At 40.4% G+C, this 18,938-nt stretch overlaps 1 protein-coding gene across 1 annotated transcript in view; it reads left to right on the forward strand.

Annotated features, from left to right (window-relative positions):
* GLP2R (glucagon like peptide 2 receptor) overlaps positions 1–18,938 on the forward strand; it is a 53,695-nt gene that overhangs the window by 1,467 nt on the left and 33,290 nt on the right. The window contains exons 2-4 of the mRNA XM_039847656.1: positions 5,534–5,621; positions 7,640–7,744; positions 12,145–12,266. Of these exons, the coding sequence (XP_039703590.1) occupies positions 5,534–5,621; positions 7,640–7,744; positions 12,145–12,266 (315 nt within the window). The remainder of the gene's footprint in view (positions 1–5,533; positions 5,622–7,639; positions 7,745–12,144; positions 12,267–18,938) is intronic.

The following is an 18,938-nucleotide window of genomic DNA, read 5'->3' on the forward strand; positions in this document are numbered from 1 at the left end:
TTTACTCCTTCCCTTTTCAAGTTTCCATAGGTTTTATACTGGGCAATGATGTGAAGGAAACCCAGCTCCATTCATCTGAGTAAAGAAAGTGCCTTGAAGAATGTTCTCTTCTTCCTTTGATCCACAGGCAGAGTTAGTCCCTGGTTGTAGCCTAAGAATTGGGGTGCCAGACTTCATAAGCATTCACATTATCAGCCTTTCTTTGGCGCTAGCCTGGAACCAAATAGACAGAAAACTCCTAACAAATTTTCTGCAACCAAATTCTCTCAGAGGCTGCCTTCGAGTCCTCATAGCAGGTTGTAGATGTGAGTCCAATCAGTGATTTCAGGGAATTCTTGCCATGGTGGCAGCCTCCTGATGAGTGACCAGTACATTTCTGAGGGGCAGGTGGCTCTGGCCTGCTTCCTACCCCAGGACTTAACCTGTTAGTGGCAGGCCCGTTGCTGGGAATGTTGACACAGGCTCTCATCTTTCTTTAATTTTCTATCTCATATTTAAACTGAATATAGTCAGCTAATTGTCCCGTTTTGTTCACCTTCTATCCACAACCATGTATTGAGGGTCTTTTAGGCGCACGCACTGCCACAGCACTTTGCATTTTATCATAAATTAACTTGCTTAAACTGTACGACAAGCCTCTGAGAAAAGTATTATTACCGAACCCATTTTACAGGTGGAGAAATTAAGATTTACAGGCGTTAAATGATCACCAGCAATCATGTAGCTTGTGAGCGGTGGAGCCGTTGTGTCTCCGCAGGGTATTTGAGGAACCATATTCTTTCTTCCCCAGCATTCCTTAGAAGCTGTTGACATGTGAATATTTATATGTTAAAACAGAAGAATCTGCAGTGCCTCAGGCCAGCTTATGAAGCTGGCAAGGCCACACCTTGGCCCTTTTGTTCTGGTATTTTTGTAATCAATAATGTGCTTGTTAGCATGCCCTCTCCCTGCTGCCACCCAGTCTGTTTTCAGAACCTCTTCGCTCTGTCTGTCCTACAGTGTATCTCTATAATCCTGATGACCCTCCTCTTGGTTCTGTCTCAAATCCCATATTCTTTCTCCCAATGTTTATATTACAAGGTTTTGTGTAGACTTTCATGATGAATTTTGCTCATAGACACTTTCCCTGCATGGATTATAAATGACTGTGGTATGTTTTCTGGCAGGAAGTCTTCATAAAATTCACTAAATGAGAAATTCTCAGAGAGACTTTTGTTTCTAAATTCAAGCAGAGAAATAATGCTATTGCCTCACTCCCCTTGCCCCCCGCCCCCACCCAATTCATTTAATTAGGAGTTGCTTTAGCATTAAAAAATATATAGTCTCTAAGGCTGTTCGAGAAGTGAATTTCTGGCTCCTTCATACATTGCCGATGAACCTGTAAGAGGTATATATTTTTAAATTAAAAAAATTTTTGGCAAGGATAAATGTTTGACAGTACATTATCAAACCTTTGAAAAATGTATATTCTATGACCTAGAAATTCCAGTTTAAAGAATTAATTTCTCCTCATAAAGATGTGTTCAAATGTTTATAAATATTTTCATTACGACGTCATTTATATGATCTAACATCTAAAACAACATAAATTTCCCAAACTAAGGGATTTAAAAATAAATGATATCGCATTCATCCATAGAAAATTATGTAGCTGTTAAAATGGTGTTTTAAAAGAATAGTTCCTGAAATGGAAATATATTTTCTAGTGAAAAAGAGGCTAAGAAAATATGATTTCCATTTTGCTTAAAATAAAAAAAGAAAGAAAGAAAGAAAAAGGCTACATGTGCACAGAGAGAAGAGTCTGGAAGGAGATGGTAATTTTTGAGTAATAAGATTGTGGTTTCATCTTCTCCCCTTTTTACTTATCTGTAATTTTAATTTTATTTATACTTAAGTGTATTCCTTCTGTAACAAATAACATTAGAAGATTTATTTAAAGCAAGTCAATAGAGGCTTTTTTCCCTCTTTTTCTTAATTCCTTCGCAGCCAAGTTAGTCATTGATGCTGGTTACCTAAGCAAGGGAAAAAAGAATCAAGATTGCACTGGACTTTTTCAGTTAGAAAACACCCACTCATGTATCTCCTTTCCTCAGTACTGTGTTTGGATCTGGCTGTGTTCGGACTTGGATTTGCCTCCTGAGTTTTTGGTGTCTTTAGGACAAGTATCTGGAAAAAGAGTCTGAGTTTGTCTGGCTCTCGTAGACTAACCAAATTCAGTATTTCTTAGTTAGTTAGTTAGTTAGTTAGTTAGTTAGTTAGTTAGTTTGTTAGTTTGTTTGTTTTTAATTTTCGCTTTTGACCATGGCCATTAGTCATGCCAAAGAGCAGGGAGATAGGAGAATGTTAGTGCAGGGACAGCTCACAAAAACAATGAATTCTATTGTCTTTTCCTCAGCCAGGAAAGTGCCTTAGTGAGGTACCCAAGAACACACACGGCACTTTATCCAAGAAAAGGTCTTACTTTTGTGACTTGGAGGATTCTGGAAGCTTGTAATTTGTTTATCAACTTATCTGTTGAATTTCTAAAAACAATAGAGTCATTTATGGTCCCATTAGGATATTTATTTCTTTAAACATCCTAATGTGTTAATAAACTTGCATCTTGCCTCTTGGGCCATAACTCAGAGAGATATACTATTAATGGAGATTTAAAACCCATTGGAAACTGAAACCAAAGGATAAACGTCAATTATTTTGTCATCATTATCATCATTATTATTTACCGGTTAATCCCATGGTTCCCAAGTGGTATGCTAAGGTGCCCCAGGACATTGCTGTGAAGTCACAGGGGTGCTGTAAGATATTTTAATTTTTCTAGGGAAGCAGCAATCCATGACATCTGCCAGATGCTGTGCAAATTACTAGCTCAAGGTAGTTCACAGTTTCAACATTATGTCATACTTCATTTCTTTCAATGATGTCATATTTTTGCAAAACTGGATTTTCTGCAGTTGTCATGATAAAAAGCAAGTACCAAACAAAAATCAATGGGAATGAAGGTGGTGGCATCCAATATGAGTCATAGGTTTGAGAAGTTGTGCAATCTCCAGTAGGTGCTAAGTTGCTAGAACATAAATATTTATTAAGTTGTTTGGACCTACCTAGTTAATAAATGGGATTCTAGATATTTCCTTTGGCTTAGCATTGCTGGGGAATAATTATTGAGACACTATAGTCACCATGAATTGAGAAAGTTTGGGACCCTCTAGTCTAATGATGACCATACTAATTTTTCTTCAAAAAATTGACTGTGCAATTCTTTGGGAAAAAATGCAGAGGAAATACTCACACACCCCATCATGAATGCGATAGTATTGGGAAGTGGGGGATGCTGGGCAGAGAAGAGGGAGGGTAGATTGGACTAATTACTCAGACTACCCATTAAGCTCATAGATTTTGTTGCTTCAGTTTGCTTTGCCCCCCCTCTGTGTGTGTGTGTGTGTGTGTGTGTGTGTGTGTGTGTGAATGTCTTTTCAAAGGAGCACCTCCTACAATAGTTTTCCACCCCTAGCTGTTATAATCTGGTCCCAATTTTAATTTTCTTCAGTTTAACTACCCGGCCCAAGAAAGTATTTGAGTTTGCTACCCCTTGTGAGAAGAGACAAATTAGCCCAGATCTCATATTTAACCTCTCTCATGTTCATGTCCCCTTCCCCCTACTCCACCTACAACTGTGCCTGTGTTTTTTTTAGCTGGAAAATGAGGGAGAATGGGGACAATACCTTTGGCTCTGTGCTAGGGGACAGTATTCGGATGAAAGGCCTATCTCAGGTCCCAAGGAAGGTATAGGGTAATGAGGGAGAGGGACAGGTGATCCACTGAAGATAGTACAATGTGATAGGCCTTACGAATAAGTTGTGTGTAGTGTCACAGGGCACTGAGGAGAAGGGTTACTAGCTCAAGATTTCAGTGAGAGAAGTGGTCCAGTATGACAGAGGTCATTAGGCTTGAGCCTTAAGATATGAACAGAGAATGAGCCAGGTGAAGACGTGGGGTGGAAGGGAGTACCAGTGGGAAGAGCAAGGATGTGAAGTCATGAACGAGCACAACTAAGGTTGAGAGACTTGAGATGGGGTGGCTGAGACATTAAATGTTGAGTTGACAAGGCCATGGGGGGAAGGCTTAGGCAGAAGAGCCCTGTGCTCAGTCTGCCCTGTGGACTTACCACTATGAAACAGTATAGAGGGGGTTGGTGGCACCAGACCAGAGGTGGAGGAAATGGGAGGCAAAGTTGGACAGGAGTGAAATCTAGGAGGACAGAATCTGGCACTCAGATAGATGTGGGGGTGAAGGAGAAGAGTCGAGGTTAACTCCTGTTTTCTACTTTGTGACTGAGAGGACAATGGTGTCCATACTAGGGGAAGAGCTTGTTTAGAAGCAGAGAATGATAGGGTAAGAATGTCACTTGACTTTGTTTACCAGCCAACTATATACAGTTAACCCTTGAACAATGTGGGTTTGAACTGCGTAAGTCCACTTACACGTAAATTTTTTTTTCAATAAATACTTGTATTGTTTTGATTCATAGTTGGGCATCCACATAAGTGCCAACTGCATGCATTGATCTATGCAATTTTACATAGAGGACTTGAACATCCACAGTTTGATATCTGCAGGATGTCCTGAAACCAATCCTTCATATATGCTGGAGGAAAGCTAAGTTTTTGAGGAGTCAAAAGTTATATGTGGATTTTTGACTGTGGGAAGATATCAGCATCCCTAACTCCCACACTGTTCAAGGGTCAATTGTAATTGCCTTATTTTTAGCAGATTTAAAGTCCTTTAGGGAAGAGAATGTGTCTTGCTCATTTTTGTATCCCCTTCAATTCCTCCCTAATGCAAAGCCTGGCACACTATAGGTGCTCAATACAGATGAGTAAATTGAAGAAAAAAAAGTCCCTTTAAAGCCAAAAAAGTGGTATTAGATATATAATTAGAAGTTGTCAGACAACTCAATTATCTGGAAAGCCCAAAAAGTATGTGCTGTATACCCAAGGTTCTGTGGGATGGAATAGTTAATGTCAGAAAGAAAAAATTCCCAAAGCCTCAGTGCAATAGCAGAACATCTGTTTGCTGAATATCTTCAACTCTGACCCACAGCCACCTGGGCGGGATGGTGCACGCTCCTGCAACTCCTCTGGACCTTCTCTGACCAATGATTGAGCCCTCGTCATGTGCGCTCCTCTTTGAGATTCACATAGTCTTAGAAGCATGCAACTATTCATCTGTTTGGGTGTGAAACTTTAGGACGAGCATATTGCATCCTCTTGAAATGTCAACCTCACTCGAAGATTTTGTAAAAAAAAAAAAACAACTTTCATATTTGCATTAAAATCAATGTGATTAAATTATAGAGTAAATAAAAAATCTATATGTGTCTTTTAAATAGAACATAAGATGCCAAAGAAATTCTGTTTTTTTTTTTTTTTTTTTTTTGGTGTAGGCCATCATGGACACTTCAGTTAAAAAGTTTGAGAATCATGATATGTGCTCGCAGCTAACTTGGGGGCCAACATAGTTTTTTTCTGCTCAGGTTACAGGATCTCTCCTTGAGGAGACAACTCGGAAGTGGGCTCAGTACAAAGAGAAATGCCTAAGAGATTTACTCAAGGAACCTTCTGGTAAGCACATATATTAGTTGTCTATGGCTGTGTAACAAATAGCCCCAAGCTTAATGGCTCAAAACAGTAATAATTATTTATTATTTCTCATGGTTTCTGTGGGTCAGGAATTTAGACAGAGCACATTGGGGATGGCTTGTCTCTGTTCTACAATGTCTAGAGTTTAGTTGGAAGACTTAAAGGCTGTGAAATGAAATCACCTGAAGGGCTGTTTATACCTATGTCTGCTGGTTGATGCTGGCTCTCAGCTGAGAGTTGAGCTGGGACTATTGTCCAGAAAACTTCCACATGGCCTCTTCATATGGCCCGGGCTTCCTCCCGGCACCCCGGCTGAGTTCCAAGGGCAAGCATGACTAGATGCCAGGTTCCTTTTTATGACCTAGCCTCAGAAGTCGCTTCTGCCATGTTCATTTGAGCAAAACAGTTACAAAGACCTACTCAGGTCAAGAGCTGGGGAGGATAGACCCCTCCATTGTAAAAGAGCCTGTGAGATGGGATACATGTACATGTAGTCATCTTTGATTAAAGCCATCTGTCACAGCACATTCACCACCTAGTCATATGACATGAACAATTGTCATAGATTAACCTAGAATCTATTGAGTGCATGGTGAGCTGGGGGGATGGAGGGAGGTGAGGGGTTGGGGTGGTTCCCAGCTTCCAATTAACGATGTTAATTGAAGCTGAGTCATAACATTTACCAAGGTCTACACTAAGTTTAGACCGTTCTAGCAAATTTGTATGGCCTCTCCTACCCACATGTTGACTCTTTGGGTGCATCCAGATCCTTTTTAAAAAAATTAAAGAAGAATATGGAGCATTGGCTCATTGCCTCTGAGCACTGGGGACTGTGGATGAAAGCTTCCCCCTCCTTGTTCTCTCTGCTTCTTTCAGATCACTTTATTCAGGAGGTTGGAGGTTGACAGGACACTATAAACTCTCTCCTCCTTTTCCTGGCCCCAAGACAGTGACAGTTTTCAAGCCATACCCTTCTTCCTGTAACTATTCCTTCAGCCCAGGCAGGCAGCAATCAAGGCTTGATCTGTTACAAGAACTACCTCCCATTTGGGGGACTCCTGCCTTGTAAGGTCAAAGTAGGCCAGGTCTTCATTATCTGGAACTAGGTGAGCACATCCTCACACAGACCAACCAGGTGCTGACCCCTGGCAGCCAGGTCTACAAGGTGCCCCAAGCCAGTATGTTACCTAGTAGATCTGCATTTGTAGGGTCCTGATGCAAGTAACCTGTTCACTCTGAGATCTTACGTAATAGGGAGCAGATGGTGGGGAATGATGCTTGGTTCCCAGTAGTGAGGAACCTGCCATATGGACATTTGGAATCCAGCCTGAAACCCCTTCATTTGATTCTGAGAGGCCTATAAAGCTGGGACTTATGTTTATAGTTTCTCATCACCAAGCACTATTGTGTACATCATTCCCTGATCTAGATATTGCCCAAATATTTCATAATAATCATCGGATTAGTATTCAAACAGAGAAATATTACTTGGTAGTACTTGTGTGAGGTACATGTGACTAAGAACCTCAATTCTACAGATGCTTTTATATCCACTAGTCATTTTGCACATTTCACAGTAAAGGTGTTCCAGGATCTAATCGATGGTTTGACGATTATTTAGTTAATTACGGCACATAAGGCACTTGTTGAACCTCCAAGTGTTCTCCTAACCCTGAGTTTCTGTGAAAGTTCAGTTCCTGTAAAGTAAACCAAAATTGTTGTGACAAGTACATTGACACAATTAACTATGCCACCGCCAGAGATCAAGTTGGGTAGACGAAAGCACAGTGCTTGGGGATGGATTAAGCATTCCTGTCCTCCCCATATTGTTCCTCATCCTGAACCCGTCTGGAGAGCGGGATGCCCATTCTGGTCCCTGTACAGGTTACTCCAGCCTCCAATGCTAGGAAGGCAGGTCCTGGGCTCCTGGAGCCTGTGCCTCCATCAGTAGACTTGGTGCTCCAAAAGTGCTGTTCATTTGGCCCCTCTTCTCTCTGCAGGCATATTTTGTAACGGGACCTTTGATCAGTATGTGTGCTGGCCTCATTCCTCTCCAGGAAATATCTCCGTTCCCTGTCCTTCGTACTTACCTTGGTGGCGTGAAGGTAATAAGTTTCATCTGATTGATTTTTGACAGTTTCTTTAAAGGCTGGTCCATCCTGGGTAGTCCAGCCAAAGAGCAGTTAGCGAAAGGGCTCCTACCAAGAGCTTTTCTTGTCTTCTTCTCCCACAAAACGTCTCCTTCTAAGCTGTCAGTAATACATGTTTCTTCTCTTTGATTTCCTAATTGTCTTCCTGCAATTCCTCTGTGCCTGGATGTTCCATTAATATAAAAGTCCTCTTTTCTTTGAAGATGGTAGAGTCCAGGCTTGGCTTCCACAGAACTTGCTGCAATGAGGGTAAGAATTATTACCGTCATGGAGAAGAGAAAGAGGTGGGGGACAAAGATTAGGACATTCAAATCCATGCAACTTCGGCTTGTCAGATAAAGAGGAAGAATGTCCAAACTACCTTGCAATAGCATTGGAAGGAGGTTCTATTGAACTGTGTTTTTAAGCCCCAAAAGTATTGAATGGAGAGTTTAATCACTCACTTTGCCTTGATCCTGCTTAAAGGAAATGGCTATCATTTAGGACTTCAGGATAATATCCTACCCTCTATCTGCAACTCAGCCTATTGGTTGTTTTACTGGAAAAGAAGAGAAACAATTATTGGTTAGAACTCTATTGCCTTTGACCAAAGTCCATGGACAAATCTAAGAACAGGTAAGATTATTCTCAAGAAATACAAGTATTTACAAAGTTCCAGGCCAAACAAAGTAAGAATGGGTTTCTGAACAGGTGAGATGGTGATATTTTGTATTTAATTTCAGCCCTCAAGAAATAGTCACATCAGTTAAAATTTGATTTTAATTTTTTGAGGCCTCTAGTGCAATGAGAGAGTCTCAAAGGAAAATGCATTTGTGAATGGGAGAGATAGTGACGTATTTTAGGAAACTGGCCTCTGGTGAGATCCAGTTGGAATCAGCCCAGGAGACATGAGGGTGTGAGGTTCAAGGGAAGGTGGAAGAGAAGATACTAGATAGCTTGCTGGATCTGAGGGGTTGGCTCGGTGAGGAGGAAAGAGCACTGGACACAAAATCAGGAGCCTTGAGGTTAGATCCTGTCCCTTAGACTTTTGGCAAGTTGCCAGAGCCCTCTGAGCTGTCATTTTCTTATCTGTAAAGTAAAGTGAATAATGGCCAACTTTTAAGGTCAGCTTGAGGAATAAAGAGAAGGCATGCACCAAGACAGCCGCACAGTAGGTGTTTTGTAAATGGGAGCTGAGGCCGAGACCGAGTTTGAGCCCCTTGAATTCCTTCAGGTCTTTAAGACCCCAAATGTCTGTGGACTCCTCAAGGGCACATGGAATAGGCCACCACTGCCCAGCTCCATCAACTACCTATTCCCTCCTAAGAGCTAAAAATAAATAATACATTTCATGTTAGAGGAAAAAGTGATTGAAAATCCAAACTGACAAGGAAGTGAAGATAAGGCTTTTCAAAAAATGGGTGGGTTCTAGGCTCCTATAATGTAAAACATGAGAGGTTGCTTTTCCACTCAACCTTCTATGCATTATATCTTTAGAATCCAAATGGGTCCCTGCAGTGAAAGGGAAATGCAGAAACAGTAGAGAAGAGATGGGGAAGCATTCTCATGAGATTCTTTTAGAGGAAGGAGCATTATAACATGAGAAGAGAGCATATATAATGGTGGACACAGGCTGTGATGACATATAAACCCAATGGGGCCGGGGCCCGATTGTTCGGAAAATTGTATATTATGCTAAAAGTTTTAAACTTTCCTCTTTAGAAAAAGATTACATGGAGCTTCTGAAGGTGTTGAGGCATGAGAAGGATGTAATAAAATTTGCGGTGTTGGTGGAATACATTGGTAGCCTGTGGCTGTTGGAATGAGGCATGGAGGAGCATCAGGGAGGCAAGTTTGGAAGCTACCATAGTGGTCCAGAAAAAGAGGATGAAGATGTGGATTTAAGTAGAGGCAACAGGTTAGAGAGAAGAAGAAAGAGTTAAAAAATATTGTAGGTAGAACAGTCAAGATTTATCATCAGGCGAAGTGAGAATTGAGAAACAGAGAAGAAAACATTTTCACTTTCCACCTGGCCCCACTCACATTCACTCCTCGTCTAGTTGGTAGCCAAGACCCCTGCACCGCTTCCCCTGTATCCCTTCAATGCTCATCATTGCTCTCAGCCTTTGCTCCCCTGTCTCCTTACTGGTCCCCCACCTCAGGACTAGCCCCCTTCCACCCACCCCCACCACAAAGCTTTCAAAAATGCACATTGAATTAATTTGGCGCATCATCAACACCTCTGAATGGTGCTCAAGACCTTCCATCACCTGGCCCTGCTGACCTCTCTAGCATTTTCTCTCACCTGCACTTCAGCCAAATTAACAACTGGGCGGGAATGGCTGGGCAGGCTTCTACACCTGCCCAGCCGTTCCCACCCAGTGCCTTTGCCCAGACTTTCTGTCTATAAACTCAATTTAAATACTCAGCTTGAAACTTTAATTCCTTTAGAAAATTTCTCAGACTACTCCTCACAAGCGCAATGGTCTCTTGCCATTCTGAGACCTCTTAGGTATCTGTGCAGTCAGTATTCTACCTTAGCATTTACAACATCTTGTGACACTTTTATTTGCACATCTCTTCCTCCTGCTAGACTTGGAGGTGTGCCTCCTTCATCTTTGCATTCCCAGCACAGAGAATTATGGCTGGTGCAGAGAACACAAGTATCAAGGGACATTACTGTCATTCATTTAGTCAGCAAATATTTATTGAACACCTACTGTGTGCCAGGCACTGTTTTAAGTGCTTAGAATATATTAGTGACCAAAACAGAATAAAATTCCTCTCCTTGTGGGGCTCACATTATTGCAGCAGAGACAGACAATAAACAAGAAACATCATAAATAAGTAAGAGTGTGTTTGAATATGATACACTTTAAACAAGGTGGTGGGAGAGGGAAGGGAAGGTTGGAGTGAGAGGAGTGAGTTGTGATTGTAAATTGAGAGATCAGGCTTCATGACAAGGCGATGTGTTCATGAAAACTTAAAGGAAGTAAGGAATTTAGCCAATAGGAGAAGAGTGTTCAGCAGGAAAGGAGACAATGCGTGCAAATTGTGCAATATTTGGGGAGCATGTCTGGTGTGTTCTACACAGAGCAAGGAGGTCAGTGTGGCTAGAGTGAAGGGAGAAGAGGAGCAATTAGGTCAGAGAGCATCAGGGAAGACCTTTCTGGGCTTTGTAGGAGGCCTTGTTTTCAGAGAGCCCTTGGATGATTTGTGGTGAGGCATGACATAATGTGACCGACCGCTCGGTTAACTGTAGACCATAAGGAGCATGAGTATTGGAGGCGTTCATGATAATCTAGGTGAGAGATAATGGTGGTTCCAGTTAGGGTGGTAGAAGGAGCTGAAAAAGCAGTGTCTGAATATATTTGAAAGTAGAGATGATAGGATTAGATGATGGACCTGATGAAGAGTATGAGAAAGAAAGAAAACAAGGATGACTCTAAGGTTTGGGGCCAGAAAACTGAAAAGAAAGGTTTGCCATCACCTGAGGCAGGAAAATATGTGGGTGGAGCAGGTTTGAGGAGAAGATGAAGAGTTGATTTAAGGTGTGTTGTTTGAGATGTCAATTAGACATCCTAACAAAGCTGTCAGGTAGGCAGGGGGAAGTACAAGGTGGGGATTCGTTAATTAAATTCAGAAAGTAGTTATTGTTGGCCAACTATGTGCAGGAGTAGGACATTCCAAAAAATCTTTATTTCTCATTTGTAAGTCCAGTCCTTTGTTATACAGGTAGGAGGACAATCTTTTTGTGGGAGGGTTTCTAGAATAGATGTGACTGAGTCACCAATGGCCACCATCATGGGACAGAGTGCTTTGCCCATCATTTGCACACACACATTTTCACTTAATCCTCCCCCAAACTGTGGAGGGTCAGTGCCATTATTACCCTCAGCTCTGGTAAAGAAACCAGAAGGCACAGAGAGTGGGAGAGCTGAGCCCAAGCCACAAAACTCATAAATGGCAGAGCAGGCTTCATCTACTACTTTCTCTTTTTCGTGGCACTGCCTCTTGAGCATCAAGAAAAGATGGCCCACTGAGCAAGTGCCAGGACCCCCATTCTCCCCGCTGGGCTTCCCCTTGGAAGGCTGTTACATCTCTAAGTCACCAGGGGCTGTTCTAGCTCCAAAGACTTTGGTAAACACAGCAACCATTAGTGGATCATGGTTTGTTACGAAATGTAGAGGCTTCCATGTTTTTCTTTCTTTCCCAAATAAACAGTAGGGATGCTAATGAGCCCCCAAAAGGGGAAGTGAAAATCCCTTTTCCCCGGGATCTTCCACAGCTTTGTGGTGAGGACGAGGACCTTACCACGTGTTCAGAAAGCAGGCTGCGTGTTCTGACCTTTTCCCCAGAGCTGTGTTTACTTTCAGAGAACTCAGGAAGGGCCTACAGACACTGCTTGGCTCAGGGTACTTGGCAGACGCTGAAGAACTCCACAGATATTTGGCAGGATGATTCTGAATGCTCTGAGAACCACAGCTTCAAAGAAAACGTGAGTCTGCTTGGCTCTGTGATAACATGCCTCAGGGCCCAAACTACCCCCCTCTCAGGTCCCCTACCTGGCTGATTGGCTTTAGGGAACCCACAAAGAGCCTTTCCCTCCAGCTTGTCTGCCCCAGACTCACTAAGGGAAGGTCCTCAGTCACGCAAAGTAGCACTCCCCGTGGCAGCCACTGAATTTCTTCTACTGTTAGGGTGAAATGTGAACCCCTAAGGAAAGTCAGCCTTTTGGCCTTGGTCCTTGCCTTTTCCCATGCTGTTCCCTCTGCCTGGTATACCTCTCCCTCTTCTTCTGTGGCTTCTCCGTCTTACCATTAATGTTTTAATGTTTCCATTTAATGTCTCCTGCAAAGTGAAGTCTTCCGGGGCCACCCCATCAAGAATGGCTTTCTTGGTCACTTTTTATCACTCTTCCTTCTACCCGATATAGTCCTTTTACAGCACCTGTCACTCTCTGACACGTTCCTGTGTTTGCTTATTTGTTATCTAGCCCCCTCATTAGAATGTAGACTCAATGGTAGCAGGAGACATGTGTACCTGAGGGAACACACATTGAGCACAGGGGTTCCATGGTGAAGGTTAAAGGCCAGATGGCCCAACTTCCTATCCAGATTCTTTGCTTCCTAGCTTTTCATACCCTGACCCTTCACCTCTCTGTGACCCAGCTTCTCATCCATCCCATGGGAATTGTATTTATTTCATGTTCTCGCTGTGATGATTTAAAGTTAATAGACACACAATTCTTCAGAGAGAGCCTGACCTCTAGTCAGCATGCCATATATAGGCGTGTCTGCTCTGTCACCAGGATCCAGTACAGTAATGAGGCAATAAATCATCATAGCTGCTCAGCAAATGTTTGTTGAGCAAACAAACAAATCTACACTTCAGATTCCTCTCCATGCTTTTTCTTTCTAGGATCCTATTTTGCAGGCCCCTCAGGCATGGCTCCTCACCGCGAAGATCTCCTGTTTGTACAAATCCCAGCTACTTGCCTTTAAAGTGTAGTGCAAAAGTGGCATGGACAGAGGAAAATGTGTTTGGAAATCAGAGGGATATCTAGGGCCGCATCTTGATGTCTTTCATTCAGACAGTCAGACGTGAAGTGCTTACTGTGTACTAGATTTTTGCACTAGCCACTGGGGATAAACAGTTAATAAGACATAGACACTGCCTTCAAGGAATTTGTGTCTCAGTGGGCATAGAGACAAAGTGGAGGCCTTGAGAGATGCCATCTTAGAGAGTAAGGACTTTGCACAGTTGAGTAGGGACATAACTCCGAGAAGGTTTTGAAAGGATTGCTTTCGAAGGTCAGGAATAGGGTCAGGCTGGAGGCAGAGGCAGGAAGAACAGGCAGGAGCCACTGCAGTAACTTAGCCCAGATATGGAGTGAATGCCAGAAAGAGAGGCTGGATTTACAGGTTACAGGTAGAGAAACAGTATGATCACATACTGGAAGTAGGGTGAGATGGTAAAGTCAAGGGCCACAAAAATATCAGGTTGGTGTGGGCCCATGATTTTTGGAGTGCCTCTCACTGAAATAGTGGATGCAGGAAGAGTCCTTGCCTTTTTGTCTCTCCTGGGTTCTAGACATTTCACTACCAAATTCTTTGCCCTAATTTGAGACTGCAAACCACACACCGCCCCCTGCCAGAAGTTGTGGTTCACGTCTTTCATAATTTAGTTGGATTTTGAAATTCTTTAGTTTTCTTAAGTCATTTTAATATTTTCCCATCAGACACTAAAGATATTTTAATAAAGTTTGGGGATGGGGAGAGGGAAGGAGTTCAGTTCTAGAAATACTACCGTGTGACCTAAGCCATGTAACTCCTCTCCAAGCATCCACAAAATGGGGTTGATAATGCCAACTTTGCAGAGGCTGATGGTGAGGCTTGGTAGGGCAATCGATGTGAAATGATTCATTCACGTCCTGGCACCCGCTAACCACTCGACAGTTATGATGATCACATTTTATCTCCTCAGAATGTCTTCCCCGATCCCCAACAAACACAATTCTCTCCCTCCTTGGGCCTCCCTCTGGACTACTCCTAGGGCAATGATTACAGTCCAATTGTCAATGTATTTTTTTTGTGTCTGAGTCTGGCTTTTCTAAAGTGGCTTTTTGGGTTTTTTTTTTTTAAATATGTAATATTTAATTTGACTTTCAAAAATAAAAAATTGGTTTTCTATTTAAGAGATATATACACATACATACATAAAAATTCTAATACTATCAAAGAGGCCTTCAATTAATTTTTGGTGCCACTCACAAACCAGTTATTTCAATGCCCTTTTACAGTTCAGGCTGCATTAATACATTTAAGATATTAGATGCTTTAAATCTTAAATACTTGTTAGAATAAGCAAATCTTTAATTCTTAAATAATTCTCGTTCATTGAATGTATCAAGCTTACCTGGCAAGTCCTAAATTTTCTTAAGTAAGTCAATACTGTTTTCATTAAGGTTTTATTTTAAACTTAAAGTCAAGTACTTACTGATATGTTTCATATTGGAGTCACAATATTAATTCTAATTCTCTAATATTCTTTATCCTCTAAGTAGTAATAGCAATTACATACAAATTGTGCAAATAATTTTAAAAGCCTCTATATGAAGGATGAATAGAAGGACAGATATAGGATGACACCAAGTAAGGTGTTGATAGTAGAATCTAGATTGTGGTTATGCAGATAATCTGTAAAATTTCTTTAACTTTGCTGTTTGTTTGACCACCCTGGTTGTACTTAGCTTCCTTCAGAGCCTAGTGGGAGCTGGCGTGCCCTTGGCTTTCTTATGTTTGTTAGACCTTTTCATCAGGCATGAAGAGTCTTCCACTGGATCCTCTGCATCCTCAGAGAATTCTTTCAAACCTCCTTTTAACTTTATTACTTGATTTGAGTTAACAGAATTCTATGTTCCTTATACAGTTTTACGATGTAACAGGTCATACCTCTTAGAGGTATTAAAATGATACCAGTAGCTGAATTGGATTCAGCTTATCTCTAAAATTTGTCTGACTTTCGTCAGGACACCAGACCCATGCTAATTGCATGGCTTGAATTAGGCAAATTGTTTGTATTTCTTATCTTTCTTCCTGGACTAAGCTGCTTGAGAACAATGACAAAATCGTAGTTATATCTGAATACCTGCCACCCCCTAGCCCAGTGCTGGGATGCACAAAAGCCTTTGCATACAGTGGGCATTTAACAAATACTGAGTGAGTGGTTTGACAGATTCTGAGTCAATGCGCCTGTGATGGCGCATAGGCATCAATACCGGTGCTGAAGTTCTCCAGGTGATTCTAATGTGCCTGCTCCTGGGAACTGAGGCCTTAAGGAGGGACTCACCATCAGGTGTGAGATGCCTACTGCTTCCTCTGAGCTTCTGTCTGCAGTGGCCCAAGTCAGGGACAGCAAAACAAGGTATGAAAACTGCACTTTCCAAGACAGGAAGTAAAGATTTATTTCTCTAGAAAAGTGAAGACAAGGACATTGCCTTCTGCAAATGGCCATATTTCCAAGAATTCAAATACTTAAAAGAAACCCCACATCTTCTGGCCATGTTTACCTGTATTTCTAATAGAGGGTTGAACTTTTCCCCAAAAAAGGCTAGTGTTAGTAAATCTTTGCCCTCAGAGTTTTGGCAAACTAAATATATTATGTTCTTCCAACTGACAACATGTTGGGAGTCTTTAAGCATGCTAAAAATGGTGCTTTTTAAGGAGATTATGTATGTGTGTGTATGTGTGTGCGCACATGCATAACCATCAACAAGTATGTTTAGATTTGTTGGTATAGAATTGTGTTTAGTAGTGTTTAAATAAATGATCTTGCCTTACTTCAAGCTATTTTCTTTACCCTTAGAAAGTACTTTCTATTCTCAGTATGGAATTTAAATGATATAATATGCATATAATTTTAATATATAATTTCAATAAAAAATTTAATTTTCAATGTAATATATATTGAGATATATGGTATTTTCCAACATATTATTTTGAAATAGCCAAACACAGAAAAGTTAAAAGAATAATAAAATAAACACTCATAGATCCACTATCTAAATTCAAAATGTATTAAAGTTTTGGCACATTTGCTTTCTCTCTGTCTCTTTCTGAAATATTTGAAAATAATTTGCAGATATCATGAGATTTCACCTCTAAATATTCATCAGGTAGTTCCAAAGATTAAGGACACTTATTCCACATAACTACAATACCATTGTTCCAACTAAATAAAGTTAACAGTGATTTCATCATATCAATGAATGTTTCATCCATATTCAAATTTCCCCAATTATTCCCCCCAATTTTTATAGCTTTTCTTCCCTGGAGCAGGATCTAATCCAACTTCACATATAGCGTTTAGTTTCATTTTAGTATCTTTTAATCCAGAACAGTCCTCCCACTCCTGTGTCTCCCTGCCACCCCCCAACATAGGCTTTCCAAAGAGACCAGAAAAACTTTGCTGTAGAATGTCACACTCTCTGTATTTGTTTGACTGTTTCCTCAGGTTGTCATTAAATGTGCTCCTCCATCTTCTATATGTCTTGTAAGCTGGAAGTTAGGTTTAGAAGCTTTAGAAGATTCAAATTAATCCTCACATGTACTGTGTGTACACTATACAGAATCACACCAGGAGATCAAAATGTCAGGTGTCACACTATAATGATGTTATATTTGATCACTTGGTCAAGATAGCAACAGTCAGATCTGCCCATGGTAAAGGTACCATTCTCCTTTTATATTTGGTCAGTAATTGGTGAGGTGATAACTTTGGTATTGCGCATTTATCTTGTTCTCTCACAAACCTTCATCAGTGTCTTAATCTTCATTGTTGATACTAGCTTAAATTGATTAAAGTTCTATCATTCCTTCTACATTCTAGCTGGCAGTCTTCTGGAGAGAACTCCTACCTCTTTCCTTCTTTTTTGAGTGTCACTATGGACTTATAGATTGTTTTATTCACTTATACTTATCCTTTTTTGATGCTCAGCATTTTGTAGATTTAGCGAGTGAAAACTCTTCAAACTGACTCTTGTGTCCTTTTGTTATAATCCCACTAGTTTGTTGGCACGTCCTTATTATCTGGCACAAGAAGATGATCCAAGTTCATCCTGTATTTTTCCTATTCCAAGCCCAAATCAGCTATTTTTGCAAAGAGTTATGAATTCTTTAAGTGGAAGAATGGTAGTAGGAACCAAGATTTAAGTGCTAAGTGTGCTCATTGCCACTACTACTAGGTGCTAGGACATTTTTGTTTATAGGCTTAAGGAATAAAATATTTTTAAAATCAAGACTTCAAATTGATTATTCTAATTCAAATTTAACATTTAGGATTTTTTCTCATCTTCTTTTGCTTTGTATTATGCATCTTTGCTCTCGCAGTGAAAATTTTGCTTCCAAATAACATTTTTGTATTTATTTATTTAACTTTTCCTACAGTACATGTAAAATAGTTTCAATCTTAAAATGTTAAAATTGCCACTAAAAATATAAACTAACTTGGTAAAGTTTCAGATTTCTTTGCCGCTCTTTATATCCGTAGACTATATGCCATGTTCAGAGTACTGTGTTCATAATTATTTGAAGTAATTACTTTCCGTATACGGCTATGTTATTAATTGGATAAACAGTTTTATTCATGTTTCTATATGTGCTAAAGGCTTGCTTTTTTATGCCTCTCCTTTAATTTTACTTTTTAATAAATAAAATATTGACAGGCTTTTAAAGCTAAAACTGTGTGAAAAAGTGTACTCAGAGAAATCTCACTCCCATACTGTGTCTATGGTGTTTCTATCTACTCCCTACAGACAATCATTTTTTTTGTTGTTCGGTTTATCTTTTCTCTCTTTTTTCTTTCTGTTTCTTTACTTTTTATCAAATTATAATAATCCATTGTATATTTCTTTTTGCAAAACTAAGCAAATATATAAATATGTTATTTCCCCATTTTTCTTATACAAAAGGCATTGTACTAGATACCCCATTCTGCATCTTGCTTTTTTCACTTAACAACATGTCCTGGAAATTACTCTTTATCAGTTACTAGAAACATTCCTCTCTCTTTTTTTTCTTTTACAGCTGCATAGTTCTCCACCCTGTGTATCTGCTATAGTTTATTCAGTCACTCTTCTATGGCCATTTAAATTGTTTCCAATCTTTTATTACTAATGACACTACCTTAAATAACTTTATATTTGAATGTTGGTTGGTATTCATGGTGGTATATCTTTTGGAAGACTCTTAGAAATGGGATTGCTATATTAAAGGTAAATGTATGTGTTATTTTGTCAGATATTACCAAATTCCCCTCCATAGGGGTTGTATTATTTTGCCCATCCTTCAGCAATGTTTGAGAATGCTTGTTTCCTTGGTGGGTACATATTACACACTGCTTATGAAGCATTTCATAAAGATGTCTAAGTGACTTCAGATTCACCTGTAGGAACTGAGTGAGCTGGAGACTCTCTGGGTGTTCTGAGGCCTCTAGGAAAGTAGAGGGCAGTTTAAGAAACTTTTCTAAAGGAGTGCAATTAAACTATCGCAGGTGCTGTGGGTGCCCATCCATATTCCTTTGCCCTAACTTATTTAGTACAAAACTGTCTAGCTTCTTACCAGTAGTACATGCATTTCTTTGCTGGTTCCCTGGTTCTTGGAGCCCACCT

This window comes from Pteropus medius, unplaced genomic scaffold (genome assembly GCF_902729225.1).
Source record: "Pteropus medius unplaced genomic scaffold, Ma_sr-lr_union100, whole genome shotgun sequence".
Classification (NCBI taxonomy): Eukaryota; Metazoa; Chordata; class Mammalia; order Chiroptera; family Pteropodidae; genus Pteropus; species Pteropus medius.